This window comes from Sycon ciliatum, chromosome 1 (assembly GCF_964019385.1).
Source record: "Sycon ciliatum chromosome 1, ocSycCili1.1, whole genome shotgun sequence".
Lineage (NCBI taxonomy): Eukaryota > Metazoa > Porifera > Calcarea > Leucosolenida > Sycettidae > Sycon > Sycon ciliatum.
Genome location: NC_088643.1, coordinates 77,724,517 through 77,742,705, shown reverse-complemented (window position 1 = coordinate 77,742,705; position 18,189 = coordinate 77,724,517). Strand labels below are relative to the sequence as shown.

Below are 18,189 nucleotides of genomic sequence, written 5' to 3'. Positions count from 1 at the left end.
ATGACGCTGAACAATACATGAAACAAAAAAAGTAATACCGGTACCGCGGTAGGCGGTACATGTACAGGGCTAGGGTACCGGTAGTTACATAGTCATTCAAAAATCAAATCTAGCTGGCCGGCATACATACCAGACCAAACACAAAAACAAAAACAACAGACTGGTATCAGCACAAGTGTAAATCTCACCTTCCAATGACTCAAATGAATGAGTTTCCTCATTGTACCAACACTTTCCCGATCACTTCAGAGCTCAGGTCCATCCGTCTGAGTTGGTAGCCGTTTTTAGTGAACTTCAAAGTTCGCTGGTAGAACTACAGACTACATGCACAACGTACACGTAGATCTACGTTTCTGCCCCAGAATTACTACGTAAGCTTTGTTTTGCTGTTGGAATTTTGAATGGCCACAATGCTCTCACAGCTGAGGTGTAATCGACTAGTGTCATCAGGACTCCGCTGTTCCCCAGTTCAGCTGACTAGGGTGTTCCATGGTGAGTTTGAAAATGTTCTGTAAAGGCATTAATTTTTGTCAAAAGATAGCATAATAAAATGCAGCATAATTATTCAATGATTGGATCAAGAGGTTGAGATGAGGTGACAGAGGGATAATGCATGTATACAATATGTCGTCTACTGCATAGTCAACAGTACTTGCACAGTCATAGTTAGTTTGCATACAAGACTTAGTAGTTACCAACTACTGTTGCAGTCATTGAAATCCGTTGAGAAGTCGAGCGGCCACGGGGCGCAGACCTTGCAGCCGCGAGTACTGCTGGTCCAGTTTTACAGTGTGTACGTGAACTACAGACTACAGTACATGCAAGAACTACAGTACATGCAAGCGCTAAAAGCAGTAAGGACGCCGACGCCGGTCATCCCATCGGATTTCAGTGTCCACGACAGTAGTTACCATAAGTACAGCACGGTGCTCTTAGAACTACGGTAAATTCATAATGGGTATATTCATAATGGGTATATTCATAATGGGTGAATTTGTGGACCATGTAGGTCGCAAACAAACTGCCATTTTTGTTTCCATAGCAATGGCTAGTACAACGTAAATCTCAGAGCCACATTGGCGCCTAAGGCTGTGTTTACACGAGAATGTTCAACCCGGGTCGAGTTCAGCCCGGGTTGAACGTCTGTACGATGGACAAAATAGGTGGGTGTTTACATGAAGGCAGTTGACCCGGGTCGAATACTGATATGCCGCCAAAAGTCCACTTCTAGAGTCCTGTGTAGTCACGTGAATACTTTCGCGCAAAATTCGCCTGTGCAGTGCTGTTCTAACCTGGCCAAGTGATACACACAGAAGTACAGTAGTACGATTTCTCGATTTCAACCCCCCCCCCCCCCCCCCCAGGTGAGGGTTGAAATCAACCCGGGGCGAAATTTCAACCCGGGTCAAGCGCAATGCGTCATGTAAACGTGCCAGTCAATCTGTGTTCATGACGGGTTGAAACTTGACCCGGGCTGAACCGCCTCATGTAAACACAGCCTAACAGTGAGGTTGTAGGCAGGCGCGTGCCCCGTATGGGTTCCTGGGTGCCCGGAACCCCCCCCCCCCCTTTTCGCTCAAAATGCAGGATTTTGCTTCATTTTTGGGAATATTTCCCGGGGAGGTCCCCCGGAACCCCCCGCTCGAAGGGCACCGGCACACACGCCTGGTGGGGATACGATTTACCACAGTTTCCGTAACCCAAGAGAGTGTGTAATTGTGTGCATGGGCGACTGCACGTTCCTCTGATAACGGCAGTACAAGAGGTTGACACGAGGTCAGCAGGGGGAAACCATTTGCTGCCAGGATGCTAATCAGTCAGCAAGCAATTTAGGATAGGTACTTGCTAGAATAGCCCAAGAGGTGATTGTGTTGTTCTTTCTTTTAATCTTTGTTTCTACTTCTCCAGCTACACCAGTGCAGAGCACAGCTGAGCAGCAAACGATCGATGTGGAGCCGCTGCTGTATGCCACGCACATACCCACATCATGTCCAGAAAAGGCGCTGTTAGCGACTGGTTCAGCTGCAATGGCACTGTACGATCCAACCCGAGATGGTAAGCAGCACTCAAACATATTCTGCACTTTAGCTTGCTGTCGGTCTTGTGCTAGTTGTAGCGTTGGCACGCTGGTGATCACACAGCTGCAGCGTGAATCACTTTCAATGTATTGGTCACGCGTGTTACACCGCACCCGTACCCCGCACTTGCAACTCTGTACCGTGCTTGCAGATCCATGACATGCATAGTAACTAGTCTCACTGCGTTCAATGTTTCATATTGACCAAGAAATACTGCTGCACTTTCAACCGCCTCTTTTACGCCCATTGCCCACACTGTTATTCAGCTCCTTCTTCTGCATAGAATCAAATGGCATTCCTTGTGCAATGACTGTAGCCCACACATCTACTTTGACCTTTCTTCTTCTCTCTGCTGAGCTTTGCCGTGACCATTGCTGTTGCAGCACGTATGCTGTCTGCCTATAAAAGCTGCTGTTCACAATTCTCTATACGCCAGTTAGAAACTACAGTTCAGTTAGAAACGACAGTTAGAAAGGCCAGTTAGAGATACCAGTTAGAACCTTCAGTAATGTCAGTTTAGAGTTAGAGTCAGAGTTCATGTTTAATAATTATTAACAGTGTGTTCACTGAGACCCGTCTGCATTTGCCTCAGAGAGAGACTGCGGCCCGTTACAGAATTGGTGCCAGCGGTGGGATACGCTACAAAAATGGTGGCAGCGGTGGTTCAATTTTATAATTGCTAGATTCGAACCCACCTAGTATCTGTATTGCATTGATGGCAGCGGCGCTACAGAAGTGATGGCAGTGGTAAATTGTTTTATTAGTGTAACCGGTACCAGCATGCCCCAACCTGATGCGTCAGTCGCCGCTACTCCTTCGCCCACCACGTCTCCCCATAGCCCGAAATGATGACGGACAGCGTCTCTCCCGATCAAGCTCCATGTCCAATGTAAGCTAATTCCCGATATGGCATTTTCTTTCCTGTCTTCCTTCAGTCTTCCTGTTCTCTTCAGTCTTCCTTTATGCGAGTGTGTGAATCCAGTTTAGTTAGGTAGGCGTCCGATCATGGTGAGCCACGGTCTACCTAACTAACCTGGGATAATGTGTGTTAGAGTGCCCTTTGTCCAGTTCAGTTTGGAACTGTGAACTATTTTTATGGCTCAAACGCCATGGTGGTACAGCAAGAGTGCTGTGGTTTTCAAGTCCCATTTGGAGGACGGTTCTTTCCCCTTTTGACCCCGTGAGAGCGTGTGAACCTGGAGTGATGCTATTTTATGATTTTATCAGTTCATTTCTTCTGTCTACTCGAAACGTTATCATTTCCGATATTATTTTGCCATATTCTGGTTGACGCTGTACCAGTATGATGCGCTATCTCCTATAATGTTCAATGATTATGTTCGCACCACCTCTCAGCCCTGTGTTCTACTGCTGCGCTCCAGCCAGTACTTCAATGTCAGTTGTCCTCATTGCGTCCGGATATCAACCGAGGCTGTTCACGAATACATACCTGTATATGCACGTCATCCATTCTGCCTATCTTCTTCCGTCGAGGTTATTCCGACGCGACCATGCATGCCTCCAGTGTCTTCTAATCTCAGTCGATTGTCGGAGTCCGGCTATCAACTAATCTTACTCACCCAGTCTAGTCTGCGCATCTCCATGATCTTCTATCAGTGTTCGTCACTTCGTGTTCTGCTACTCGGACTCTAATCACGAGGACGTGATTGTGTTTAAAGAAGGAAGGTGTAGCGTTGGCACGCTGGTGATCACACAGCTGCAGCGTGAATCACTTTCAATGTATTGGTCACGCGTGTTACACCGCACCCGTACCCCGCACTTGCAACTCTGTACCGTGCTTGCAGATCCATGACATGCATAGTAACTAGTCTCACTGCGTTCAATGTTTCATATTGACCAAGAAATACTGCTGCACTTTCAACCGCCTCTTTTACGCCCATTGCCCACACTGTTATTCAGCTCCTTCTTCTGCATAGAATCAAATGGCATTCCTTGTGCAATGACTGTAGCCCACACATCTACTTTGACCTTTCTTCTTCTCTCTGCTGAGCTTTGCCGTGACCATTGCTGTTGCAGCACGTATGCTGTCTGCCTATAAAAGCTGCTGTTCACAATTCTCTATACGCCAGTTAGAAACTACAGTTCAGTTAGAAACGACAGTTAGAAAGGCCAGTTAGAGATACCAGTTAGAACCTTCAGTAATGTCAGTTTAGAGTTAGAGTCAGAGTTCATGTTTAATAATTATTAACAGTGTGTTCACTGAGACCCGTCTGCATTTGCCTCAGAGAGAGACTGCGGCCCGTTACAGAATTGGTGCCAGCGGTGGGATACGCTACACTAGTCACTACTCTAGTCTAGTGATGTAGGCCAACTGGTTCATTACATGCTCGGGAACTGGCTTATTTTGCCGATTTTGATGCAAATCTGTGTAATGCTCGGACTGTGGACTGATAGCAACATGTAAAGCCTATATAGCCAGGAACCGCTTCAAATGTATCCCAGGCTACGTCACTGTAGCAGCACCTACCAGCCTCTGATGCAGTGCAGCCCCTAATGCAGTGCAGCCCCTGGCACAGTGGAGGTATGGAGGTAGCAGAGGTCAATAGAGCTAGTAGTAACTAGTACCTCTACCAGCAACCTATAATGAAAATGGTGTGATTGCACCCTAAACATATCTATACAGAGGTAGCTGTAAGTGTTGGTGGCATGAGAAAAGCTGGAAGCCACAAACTCCTGTTATTGACCAGTGCACTAGCTACTTGACCGACTTGCACCACGGATATGCAGTGCGTGCATGTGCAGTGAAATGCTATGGTGGATCCTCGGTGTCTGGAGATTGATGTGACCGGCGCATTGCGCTAGTTCACTTTCTTCTAATGTAACGATGCTGTTGATGTGATCTACTGCAGACATGGTGGCTGCACTGGGCGAGACCACTGGATTACCTGCGTTGAGGGCCATGCTGAGGCGTATGCGGTGTGACAGTGTAGGACAAGAAATACTACGGTACGTGACTATGTGTTATGGCTGTTGAAAAGGCCAATCCAGGAATTGGGCTACAGTGGTAGGATATCGCTAAAAACTGCTTAATTGTAGATTGTAGCATAGAAATAGAATGATTGGATTGATCATTTGCCTTGTTTTTCTCTTTTGCCGTACATACATCGTTACTGCACAGGATCAAGCCAGTTGTAAACACGAAGACTGTGGACATGGATCGACTTCGTCAGCTACCGCCCGACACATTTGGCTACGCGTATGCCCAGTTCATGGACTCTCATGTTAGTTTAGCATCACTGCGTTTTCTTTTCCTTTTTTTCTATCCTCCAAAAAGGAACTGGACTTACTGCAAAGATGCGCAAACAGACTCTTTGCACTGCATACTCCCATACCAGACTGTACAGTGTCGCATGCTCGGTTTTGTTCTTTTACTCCAAGCCTCTGAGAGAGCTAACAGTTATGTGCCCAATTGAAACTTTGCAGTTCAGATAGCGTGTGTGAGGCCAGGCACGCATCAACTGCCATTTCACCAGGCGTGCCTTGTCTTTGCGTGTGCTAGTAGCTACCGCATTATTCAACCCTAATACAGCAACAGTGGAGTCTTCGAAGCCGTTCTTTCAAGCCCTTTGTGTGAATCATCATGCCTTTACTCGCCTTCTATTAGATCAGGATGCAAATTGCCAAATTGGCCTCGCTGTCTTTTGTTGTCAGGGTTACTCGCCGGATGAGCGGCCGCCCGTCAAGTACGTGGATGATGCAGAGCTGGCGTACGTCATGCAGCGCTACCGCGAAGTGCACGACTTCATCCATACGTTGACTGGCCTTCCCACCTCGTAAGCACTGAGTTTCTCCTGTGAATGTGAGCTGAGCAGCTCACTACCACTGCTGCTGCATTCTGTATTGATACTGTTGGAGCATAGTGCTGTGGAGCACTGCTGGTTGCTGCTGGTTGTTTTGGTGGCTTGACAGTTTATGTTCAAACACCCACCTTGTGCATGCACCGCACTGCCTATTTAAAGGGGAAGTTAAGGCAAAAATTAAAATTTCACCAGTTGTAGTCTTCGGGGTGCTGAGTCGAATGGTCGTGGTCCGAGGAAGCTGAGACGCTCCCTTCCTACTTGAATCCCAATCGAACTCGCGTACTTCCACCGAAACTGGGTGACTGCGCCCTACTAGATGGGGATTTGTATGCAAAATGTCACTAAAAGCGCCATTTCGTTCTTATAAAAGCACGGATGACCGCGATTGGCCCATATGTTGTAGTCTTTTGGACGCTGAGTCGACTGGTTTTGGTCCGAAAAGGCTGCGATGCGGCGTTCCTCCTTTATTCCCAATCGAACATGGTTGAAGAAGCGGTCACGTGCTCCTGCGTACACCAGTCACCTGGTCACCGTGCCTGCAGGGTACAACTTACTAGCCTGTTTGACCTTTTTTGGGTGCAGTCCTGTCACTCGAGTTGAACTCGAGTTGAACCTTGGTGTGAAAGTTGTCACCTGCTGGCGTGGTGACCAGGTGATTTGGGCACCCAGGAGCACGTGACCGCTTCTTCAACCATGTTCGATTGGGAATAAAGGAGGAACGCTGCATCGCAGCCTTTTCGGACCAAAACCAATCGACTCAGCGTCCAAAAGACTACAACATATGGGCCAATCGCGGTCATCCGTGCTTTTATAAGAACGAAATGGCGCTTTTAGTGACATTTTGCATACAAATCCCCATCTAGTAGGGCGCAGTCACCCAGTTTCGGTGGAAGTGCGCGAGTTCGATTGGGATTCAAGTAGGAAGGGAGCGTCTCAGCTTCCTCGGACCACGACCATTCGACTCAGCACTCCGAAGACTACAACTGGTGAAATTTTAATTTTTGCCTTAACTTCCCCTTTAAAATTTTAATTTTTGCCTTAACTTCCCCTTTAAAGTATTCTATCTGATTGTCTGTTCTGTGTGTCCAGTGTATATGGCGAGGTGGTGGCCAAATGGTTTGAGATGTTGCAAACTGGTTTGCCAATGTGTATGCTCAGCTCCTTCTTCGGCCCCTTGCAGTTGACGTTCAGGTAATTTCTTGTCGCATTCCGAGCTGCTGTTTGTCCATGTAACTTGAGAGTGGTGACCAAGGGAACTGTTGATAGAACTGCAGTAACAGTTGTAATATGCCTTGCATCATCTGCTTTGACATACAGTCATGCATAAAGACAATGTCTGGTTGGTAGCTGGAATTTTGATGAGGAGGAATAGTGCACCTTCAGTGATGGACGGCCATGCATTCTGTTCTTGACCATTTCATACAACGTCATGTACATGACTATTTGATTGTACATGCACTGCAATGTGCTCATTAGCAATACATATTTTTGGCATTTGTAATCCACTTTCCAACCCAGTGACAGTATGCATTGTCTACAACAAGCCGGAGAGAGAGTGTGTGTGTGTGTGTGAGAGTGGGGAGAGAGAGAGAGAGAGAGAGAGAGAGAGAGACAGAGAGAGAGAGAGAGTGTGTGTGTGTGTGTGTGTGTGTGTGTGTGTGTGTGTGTTTGTGTGTGTGAGAATGGGGAGAGGCAGAGAGAGAGAGTGGGGAGAGGCAGAGAGAGAGAGAGAGAGTGGGGAGAGACAGAGAGCATTCAAGTTCTGTTGTAGTTTCGTCAAAAGTTATTATTTTTTTCTTATCAATGTGTGTTGCTGCAGTGAACAGTTGCAACTACTTGGAAAAGGTGTGCCGTGGGCAATTCAAGCCAGTTCAGAAGCCCAGTTCTTTATGAATGTATACTATGAGCGACACTTTGAGGAGCCTTTGGACAGTTTGAGAGCAAGAATGCGTGTACAGTCTCCTAATTTACAATGATACATCAAACTGCTATAATTCCAGCCGTTCATAAATACTTGTCATGGTTAAAAGCAGTGAGAAGTCAGATCTGCTGTCATTGATTAATAAAATGAAAAACCAAAATATAAAAGCAGAGACAAAGAGACGCACACCAATGTCACCACCCAGTGTGATACGGCTGAAAGAAATCTATTACTGCCAATCAGTGGATGGAATTGCTAGCGTATTGGTGCGCTCCTTGTCCCGTGAAAGAGCGCCTTGTGACGTTGACCCTAATGAAGTAGTTGCGGTGGCTGAGTTGTGCACTGCCACTGTCGACGTTGTTGGTGTACGTGTTGTGCGCCGGCACGACGCCTTTCGGATAATTGCTTTGCGCAGCATTGACACCTTCTCCTCCAGGGAGAAGCCCATCAAGTCTTTGCGCGTGATGATACCCACAACTCTGCGCACATTCAGAAGAGCAGTGCAAGCAGCACAGCCATGTCAGTGAAAAACAATAGTCCTGGACAACAGATACTGTGAACATAGACAGTTCCACTATGCTCATCCTATGCGTAGTGCTCTCACACTCTTTCACAGGGATTAGAACTGCATTATATGCCACAAATAGTGGATTTTTCCTTGACACAAAGTTTTTTTCAGCTGATCCACAGGAGCATGTTACCATCACTAAAAATACCACTTAGGGAGCATCTCATAAGTTCGCACTTTTTTTGTAAACGTAACGCATTTCGAATAGACTTTACCCCCCTACCTCCCCCCACTATTTGAAAGTCTTATCGCACATTTTCCGTGTACATGTACATGTAGATATACTACTGTACATGTCCATGCATGCCATGGTATGCACATGTACATGTACATGAATGTCTTGCTAGCGTGGAAGTGAATGGCGTACAGTAGTACGGTACTACTACTAGTACTACATGTAGTACCGCATCTACTGAGTACAAGTACAGTACAACCAATGACATGTACACGCACATAAACAGAGTTTCTCCACAAAGACTGTACTGTGAAAGCTGGCCAGGTACACGGTTTGATAATGTTGGTGTGACATTTGACACCTCTGATTAGCCTGCATGATTGATTGCATGCAGTGCAGGGTTAGCTGATCTGCGAACATACTACAGGTAGATCTACACCTAAACACCATGAACCATGAACACACCCTGCTGAAGCGGTCTAGCACATGCACCATATGTGCACAGCACACAACCAGAAAATGTGCGAACTGTCATTTTTCTATTCGAAAAGGGCGCTACCCCCCTACCCCGTTTCGAAATGCGTTACGTTTAGAAAAAAATGCGAACTTATGAGATGCTCCCTTAGGGGTCGTCCGTATTTTTCGAAAAATTAAAAAATCCGTCCTCAGGCAGAAAGCTAGAGGGGGTGGGTGGTCAAGAGCGCAGGCGGAATTTAATTTTTTGATTTTTCGTACTTTTTTTTTTTTCGTCAGTGACTTTCATACACTTGTTGCACTGACATGTAGTGCACTGTAGACGTAGTGTAGGATCGCAAACACTAGCATGATTATACCGGTACATGACTCTTTTTTAGTTGTAGGACGTGCATGGCCGTCGGTAGACCTCCTACTCACTTTACTTAGCTACTAGTACTTGACATACATGTACATGGAGGTGCAATCAGTGAACATGGGGTCAGGACTCAGGAGTTCTTATTTTCGAGCCGGGCATTGGTAAAAATCAAAAAATTAATGGGAAAAAATGGGAGGTGGGTGGGTGGGTCAGAGACAATTTTGCACGAGGACGGATTTTTTATTTTTTTTATAATTACGGACGACCCCTTACTTCACAAAAGTTTTTTTTGTCTTTATAATTAATATCCAATCTGTGATATGAACTGAACTGATTCCAATTCTAGTGAATGTTGATTGACATCTTCACTTTTTATTACCCTCACTTGCACTGGAAAGACGATTTAATCTGGCTTTGCAAAAAAAATATTATGTTGTTTTCTTGTGGTGGTGAAGTTCAAATTTTATTCAGCCTTGACCATGAAAGTTATGGCTTGCTGATAAAACTCCGGCAGTGCTTGCAATCAAAACTGTGAATGGTGGATTCATTTGTGTTTACTTCAATTACCGGTATAAAGTAACTACCGGTACGAGTAACTTTAAGCAGTTGAAGAATTTCGTCAATTGGGTACGCTGTGCAGGTGTATTCACTAACAATTACTTTCAATATGGATTGTGCCGTGTATGAATGATAGTTGAGGCCATACAAAAAGGACAAATAGGACATTGTCAACCTAAAAGCAGCAAAGTGGTAAGTCATTAGCTTTGATAGGTTCTCACCTGTTGAGTACATCAACAACTGGTAGATGTCTGCAGCAAACAAATCAGAATAGTGAAGACTGAATTATAACTCCATACACAACTTGATTGCAATGTTTGATCACAGAAATAGGACTAGGAGCAGCTCAGCCCAAGCACAAGCGTGAATGTGATCAAGTGTGTGGGCGGGGAGTAGTGCTGGTAAACACCTCTTTGAAGGCGGAAAGAAGAGGGTGAAACAACTTTTACAGAACAAGCGCTGTGTTTCTGTACTAAGTTTTTTTTAAAGTCCAGACTCGTGCGAGGGATATTTGTGCATTTTTGTTGCAGGGTAGTGCAAGTCCAGGATGTGGAACACGTACATGTACAATATTTGCCAAAAAAATCCGCCCAATGCTGAATGCATCATATTATAGTCGACCACCATGTGCAGCATTGGCCGGGATTTTTTTGGCGACTATTACTTCGGGTTGGATTCCACCCACAACGTAGCGCCAACTATACATAACTGACAGTACAGTTGTGCCCAATGAAATCTGGCATTATGAATAACATCACATCCTACACCAATGCACTGCCCAGTGTTTGCAGTGTTTGGGGCTACACGGCGACTGATGCTAAGGCCGTCATCACACTACGCACAGGCACAGTTCTTGATCCATATACGGGGTCACGTTTTTGGAGAAATCTGAAAATTCAAACGCACGGAAAAAGATGTGCGTGTTCATCCAAAAAGTAGCCATACCCCCCCCCCCCCCTGCCACGTCTACGTTTCCCGTTCCCTCTGCTCCCGTTTTCATCCCGTACACGGATCATCATGGCAACCGACCAAAAAAACTTCTTACGTGGACGTAACTTTGTACCATAATGTGATGACAGCCTAACTGACTGACAAGACCGGATTTCAACGAGAAGAAGCACTGTACATGCACATGTATGTTGAAGTATAAAGACTCTATAGACGAGTCCATTAGTAAGAGTATGCAACTGTAATCTCTTTTCTATGGGTATAAGCAAGGGAGTTAATGCACCAAGAACTTGAAGATCGGGTGCGTACTCAAACGAATCAAGCAAAGAGGGATGTGCTGGTATGAGAGATTATGGGTTTGCGTGCATGAGTGCAGGGCATGATACAAGCTAGTTACATCATGACGGCAGAGCGCCGTGCACTGCATACTCTTTGTTTATGGACTCTTGCCGCCACACATGATGACGTTAGAAAACATTCAAGCCATTCAACTCACCTCAGACCGAGTGTCCGGAAAATAATGTAAGTCCTTTTCAGCGAGAAACTGGTGGGCACGGTTGGCTGGGACTGGTTGATGTAGGGACTCTGCAAAGAACATATCCAAACAGAAAGCAGCCCCTAGTTAGCAAACGACATCTTGAAACCATTAGCGTCACAAGGAAAAAGGCGAACCGAGTTTGATCACCAACATGGAACCAAATAATGCGCATATCTTTTCAGAGCTTGGAAGCAGTCATTCCCTGTCAGTGGCAAAGCAGTCTGTCGAAAACCAAAGGAACAGAACACTGATATCTTTCATAACCTGCCATTGTCCACTTATGATGACTGGAACTTTGTCACAATACCTCTGACATCCAGTGACAAGACAAATAAAACAGCATGCCCACAGTTTTAGCTTCGGTGATGATTGTTTCATATGCGCGATTGGAAAACCAGTGTGTTAAGTCAGTGCACGACACGTGTGCTCAAGGGTGGAAGTCATGCAAGCACCAGCTGCTATCCGCGAGGGACGAGGCCAGTTCCGTACTAGCCTGCAGCACCTTCAGCTTTACACACTGTCTTCAATGCTAAATTCAGTAAATCATCGGGATGCGTTTTTCCTCAGCTTCCGCCCCCAATGTGCCAGTTCTTCTCTTCCGGGGGGGGGGTTCAACTAATTGTGGCTCATACACAGGATGTGCAAGAAATAAACAGATCAACTGGATCTGTTCAGATGGAACAAAACGGGGCACCTTGAGTGTGACACGTGCTGAACTGGCCCTTGCGATGAAGTTGCTCAAATGCTGTTGCTTCAACGGTCAGTGATTCCACATACAATGTACTCATACGAGATGAAAAAGCCTTCAGAGTACGGTTGTTATCTCTACCATGCCTCTCATGTTCACACCGATCACGTCAGTCATGGGAACGTTGCCATTGTTGGGACAAATTGACAAAAAACTTGTCACAAAAGTAATCACACATTGCAAAGTAACAGTGGCATTTTGCTGAAAGTGTCCGCCTGCATGAGGAGACTACAGAACAGAGTAAGGTCATTTTCCTCGTGTTGTCACATGAATGTAGTCAATAGTACCACTACTGTTACACATACAGCAACATCTTCGCGGTTTCTGTCAAAATCGAAGAGGACGTTTTTTCCGGATTGGTTTTTCGAAGGGAGGGTGAATTTCCAGAGAGGGTCCGATGAACCGGACAATTTGGCAGCACTTCACATGAAAAATAGCACAACCCTCCAATGTGAGCAGCACCTATCTCTCAGGGTGACTAGTTAACACCCTGCAAGTCAAACAAGCGGCTCTCATTCCTTTTCTGTAGCAAGTATAAATGTGATAGGACAGACTGCATAGTGGGTTTGCTATGAGTCTGGCTGGAAACTTGCATGAAACACCAGGTACATGGGTATAATATAAATCATATATAAATGACCAATAAGGGGCAAAGAACAGCTTCCTTGTTGCGACACTTTACCACACTCAGACGTCTATCATTCGGACGCCTCAGACACGGGCACGTCTCCCTACCGGGCACCTTCGGCTTAAGTTCCTATGGCAAAAGTACCTCGATATTAGGGGCCATCCGTAATTATCGATCTTTTTCACGAAACGAAAAAGTTTCGTTTATGGGTGGGTGGGTAGTGACCGGTTTCGTTTTGAAAAAACATCGAAAGCGGAAAAATCAATGCGCACTGCATGCATTGAATGCATGCACACATAATCATTCATTGCATTGTGTACTTCGAAGTAGATCGACAGTACGTCGCGCGGCCAGGCAAGTGCTTCATGGATGCACTGATACCACTCTGTACTCAGTGCAGTCGTGAGTTCCTTTCGTCCTCGGATGACTTCTCCGATGAGGACCTATATAATTATTATAATTGTAGCAGTCATTCGCTCTGGGACCGACGACAGATAGATAAATACTTCGTTCCAGCCGCCAATGCAAGATAATTTCAAATTACGGAGCGGGGCGCACGCCAAGTAAATTCTCATGCAAATATGGGAAGCGCCAGCCGCTGAAGACGATGTCGTTGTAATGTACCTGGAAGAATCTGATTGTGCTTATGGTGGTGAAGCCATGGAGAGTGATCCCCGTGTCGACAGTCTTCCAGAGACGGAAATTTAGGCCATCGACTTTCTACGTACCTGATTGACGGCAGCGTGTGTGCGACCTTACGGGGCTTTCCGACAGCGATTCTGGGGCGATGCTGCTCTCATTTGTGAGCGAGGCACGACCACTGAAGTCTGTGATAGCTATGGCGTTTGTTTCCGCTCCGAAGTCGACTTGTTTTGGCAGTATCATGTCAATGTCGGAACTCTGACGATTAGTCACGATTTGCATGTGTACTATTCCCGTGTTTAGACGTAGAGGTGCCAATTATTTAGCAGCGTATGTGTGTGGTAGGTGAAAATAAACGTTTCCATGGTCAAGAAGTAGTACCAGACTTCCAAGAAAACATAACTGACTTGCACAATCATACAAAATGTGGCCTCGCTGTGAGTTATTGGCATCCTTCTAAAATGTTATGGATTTCATATACATGTATAAAAGTAACTATTACTTGCCGGTAAAGGGTTAATAGTGCTTGCATGCGAAGGATATGTGTGTGTGTTGTAACAGCCAATCAAGATCATTTTCTGCACAAAGTCTCAAGTCAATTAATTTTTTCGTTTCAGGGGGGGGGGGGGGGGGGTGAAAAAGATCGATAATTACGGATGGCCCCTTAGGGGTTTGAACTTTTTTTCCGTATCCACAAGTGCTTATTTCTCACTGCCAACCTGTGTAATCCACACATGTTCATCAGTGGACTCTCTTTTTGTCCTGAACATGTGCAATACGTGCCAAGTTAACTTCTTCAAAGACCGGTGCAATACATGGTAGAGATACGGGCAAATCTGAGATCCGGGCAGTACCCGGTCCAAGGTGCCCGGATAAGAGACGTTCGAGTGTACATTGGACTACTATGCTGGGCAAGCTGACAACCACTTACTAAATCAATGTAACGATCGTTGAACTTGGGATCTTCTGCATACGTTCGAATAGTCTGCTCGTCCAATAAGTATGACTTGAAACCAACGTAGCCCAGCTGTGACAACATAGAAACATGCAGGATGCAACAAACCATTTAGTGTAAAATAAAAAAGATGCCATCTACCGTAAATCAACTAATTTCTGCTGGCAACTAAATTTCGCTGGTTTTCACCGATTGGCGCCAAGCGGTCAAAGTAAATCGCCAACCAAAGTTTGTCACAGAAGTAAATAATGCAAGATTGAGCCATGACTCCATGTGAGAGCAAACTATCTATCGATTTCTTTTTTGAAAACCCTTAAAGGCCAAAGTAGTTTGATGACGGCCAAACGTTTCAATTCGAGATTGACCAAAGCTTCTCACCGGCTCAAATTTGTTGATTACCCACAGTATTCGCTCAGTGAAATGGCAAGTGTACCGGCATATACTAGATAGTATACAGTGGTAGCACAGGATCCCCAACCACATGAAGAGCAATGTTGTCACATGAATGTAGTCAATAGTACCACTACTGTTACACATGCATACAGCAAAACCTTTGCGGTTTCTGTCAAAATCAAGGAGGAAGTTTCCCCCCGGATCAGTTTTCGAAGGCAGGGTGAATTTCCAGAGCGGGTCCGATGAACGGAGCAATTTGGCAGCACTGCACGTGAAAAATAACGCAACGCTCCAATGTGAGCAGCACCTATCTCGCAGGGTGACTGGTTAACACCCTGCAAGTCAAACAAGCGGCTCTCATTCCTTTTCTGTAGCAAGTATAAATGTGATAGGACAGACTGCATAGTGGGTTTGCTACGAGTCTGGCTGGAAACTTGCATGAAACACCGGGTACATGGGTATAATGATCATCATAACCAATAAGCAGCAAAGAACAGCTCCCTTGTTGCGACACTTTACCACACACACACACACACACACACACAAGACTGCAGAATGTCAAACAATACCCCTTGGCTCACCAATTCAAACGGCAGACCCACGTCACTGGGCTCATCCACAATGAACTTGTCGTAGTCGCGTAGCTTGTCAAGATCCGTCTCTTTCAAGAAGAATGGCTCTCCTTGATTCAGCAGATGATGAATGGTTTCCCTACAAGAGAACAGCAGCATCCCAGAGCGAACATATTGAAAAGGCTATCACGCACAGAAAGAAACAGTACAGCCGCTGAGTATGTACTCCTTCTTGTACTTGCGCAGCAAGTCTCTACAAATTTCAGCCAATACTATTTCAATAACCGGTGCTAGAGACATCAAAAATGTCCAAGACAAAAAGAGGAAGACATCTTCTACCTGGAGACCAGGCCAGAGTAGCGCTCTACACCAACGACATCCCGGACGACAGGAAATCCACCGTGCTTGGTGGACAGGAGCGTGTTGGCCAGGCGATTGACTGTTTCTTGCAGACCCAGGACAACAGCTGGGGAGCTCATGGCGTGCCGGGCTTGATATAGCTCAAGACTGTCGGCTATTCCGCGCTCACCATCATCTTGTCTAAAAGACAGACAGGGAACAAGGAGGAGGAGCATAAATAACAATTGTATTTACCAAAGAGGAAATTTGCTCACTAGAAACTTGCACAGATGGAGTCAAACCAAGAATATAAAAGAAGGAGGGGGTGTAAAGAAGAAATTCCTAGTTGAAACAATTGGCAAAAACAGGGTTACAGTGTTGCAATGAGTATGAAAATCATTGATATCACCAGGCAGTGAATCAAAAATAAACCCACTTCCAGGGCCGTATAACCGGGATTTCAGGTGGTCCGGCCAAATGGGATATTCGACCGAAAATGAACAGTTTTGAGTTTTGACAAAAGCCCCCTTTTGCACGAATTGGGTCGGTCAACTTTTTTCTCGAAATAAGGTACAGCCCTGGTCTGACTGGCTGGACCAGGTGCTACAGCGCTGGCTCCAAAAGCATAAGGGTTGGCAATAAGTGGGTTCCACTTTCATCTTACACTTTGAGATCACGTGTATTCTCAACTCATTCAGGCGCACTAAAGAACGAGTAGCGTTATGCTCCCTTGAAAAGCGACTGTAAGCAGGATCCCCTAGGAGTGGATACTCATTCGGTGCTACACCGAAATTTCTATTAACCGAATGCACTTTAACCTTGCATATCAGTTTGCTCCGTGGAACCTCTCAGATATCTGTGTCAAGTTTTGTCAAACTTGCTTGGCATTTGGGTTGTGCTCATTTTACCCGAGACCCACTCCAAAGTACCAATCCGGCTTTGGGTTACTCATTTTCTCACGGTCCGGGGACGAGTAACGGAAGTTCATGTAAACCCTGGCTGCAAAATCTGCCTTTGTTTATTAATGCAATTCCTGTGAAGATGATTTTTACGGCAAAATGTTTGACTGCGGGTTTTGATCCGTGCAATTTTACCTCTCAACCTATTGCCGGGCTGTGGTCATCTAGACTGTATTATCCTGAGTGTTGAATTTCTTTGTTCATGCGTGACTGGCTGGAGTCTGAACAGATTCATGAAACTAGCTCAATTGTGGATCTTTCTACAGTCCATTCAGAAAAAAATGAACTTCTAGCTTTTGGCCATAAATGGGTCAAACGTTGAGTTTTTTTAGCATTTTTTTCTGCAATCCCATATGGAATCCTCTTCCAATTATGTTTCTGATGTTTTTTTGTCCAAAAAGCAAGCCATAGCAAGAATAGGATTTCGGCCAGGTTTTGCCCCAAAAGCACTGAATTGGGAAAAACCATCAAAATCCAGGCCGTTTGACCCCGCCTGCAACAGTGCATTCTGCGGTTCGAACCCCAGTTCAGGCACCCTTTTTGGACCCTTTTTCAAATTTCAAAGTTCGCAGCACTGCACTGTGTACGATGAAATCACGAAAAATCGCCAAATACGGGAGCTCGCCAGAGCCAGGACCCATCTTTTTATGAATGGACTGTAATCAGGTTTGAAGTCAATGAGAAACACAAACAGAAATGGTCAACTGCTAAGCTCACCCGTGATGCTCCTTGTAAATCACAGGCTCTGTGTCCAAGAACGGTATACACTTGATCTCCATCAGGGCATGGTACAGCGGATGTGTGAGATAGTCACCGACCCACTTGGAGATCAACACTGTTACCATGATGGGTAACAAGAACTCCACATCACCAGTGATTTCAATCTGAGGCACAAACAGAAAGAGCACCAGCATAAAACTCCTACGTCTGACAAAGAAGCAGTTATAAGTTGTTGTTGCTGTGTGTGTGTGTGTGTGTGTGAAGAGAGAGAGAGAGAACTGCTGGTAACGGTATCGCATGTTCAAAGCAGAACACTGAAAAGACCATTGTCACGGCATAGACTGCATTTCCAATCCAATAAGCTAACAAAGTAACTGCATAAAACCTTGAAGGAAAAGCAAGAAAGGATACAGTACTGTCAGACTCGATCAGGCATGTGAGCCATGGCCATACGTACGTTTTCCATCTCACGTTGTCGCAGAGATAAGTTCAAAATCGATCTCAACCCATGACCTATTACTTCAAAATACAGCAATAATTACAGTTCTCGGTGTGTTCGTTCAGGGGTGCTGGGCTGGGGACTGGGTACGTGGGCACTTGCCTTATCACTCTAAAAACTGTTTCCGACAGGCCCGGAAATAGAATCACTGGACGCAGGCTCAGCTGCTTACCATAATGACAGTCAAAGCCATCGACAAGCGAGACACGCCTCCGAAAAAACTGGCCGCGCCAAGGAAGGAGATCGCACCGGGGTCAATCCATCCCCAGTAAGAATCCCGATCTAGCAGGAACGA

At 45.6% G+C, this 18,189-nt stretch overlaps 2 protein-coding genes across 3 annotated transcripts in view; one reads left to right on the top strand and one right to left on the bottom strand.

The window, feature by feature from the left end:
* The first annotated feature begins 151 nt into the window (after positions 1-151).
* On the top strand, positions 152-9,975 carry LOC135805610 (ubiquinone biosynthesis protein COQ4 homolog, mitochondrial-like). The gene is made up of 7 exons (XM_065319673.1): positions 152-492; positions 1,909-2,055; positions 4,949-5,045; positions 5,218-5,320; positions 5,751-5,872; positions 6,989-7,090; positions 7,719-9,975. The coding sequence occupies exons 1-7, from the start codon at positions 402-404 to the stop codon at positions 7,873-7,875; spliced, it is 819 nt and encodes a 272-aa protein (XP_065175745.1). The 5' UTR covers positions 152-401; the 3' UTR covers positions 7,876-9,975.
* Positions 8,050-18,189, bottom strand: part of LOC135805608 (chloride channel protein B-like) — a 28,430-nt gene continuing 18,290 nt past the window's right edge. For both annotated transcript variants that reach the window (XM_065319671.1, XM_065319672.1), the window contains 8 exons: positions 18,067-18,176; positions 17,393-17,559; positions 15,717-15,917; positions 15,387-15,516; positions 14,389-14,484; positions 11,398-11,486; positions 10,175-10,204; positions 8,050-8,299 (listed from right to left, as the gene is read on the bottom strand). In XM_065319671.1, the coding sequence (XP_065175743.1) occupies positions 8,050-8,299; positions 10,175-10,204; positions 11,398-11,486; positions 14,389-14,484; positions 15,387-15,516; positions 15,717-15,917; positions 17,393-17,559; positions 18,067-18,176 (1,073 nt within the window). The remainder of the gene's footprint in view (positions 8,300-10,174; positions 10,205-11,397; positions 11,487-14,388; positions 14,485-15,386; positions 15,517-15,716; positions 15,918-17,392; positions 17,560-18,066; positions 18,177-18,189) is intronic.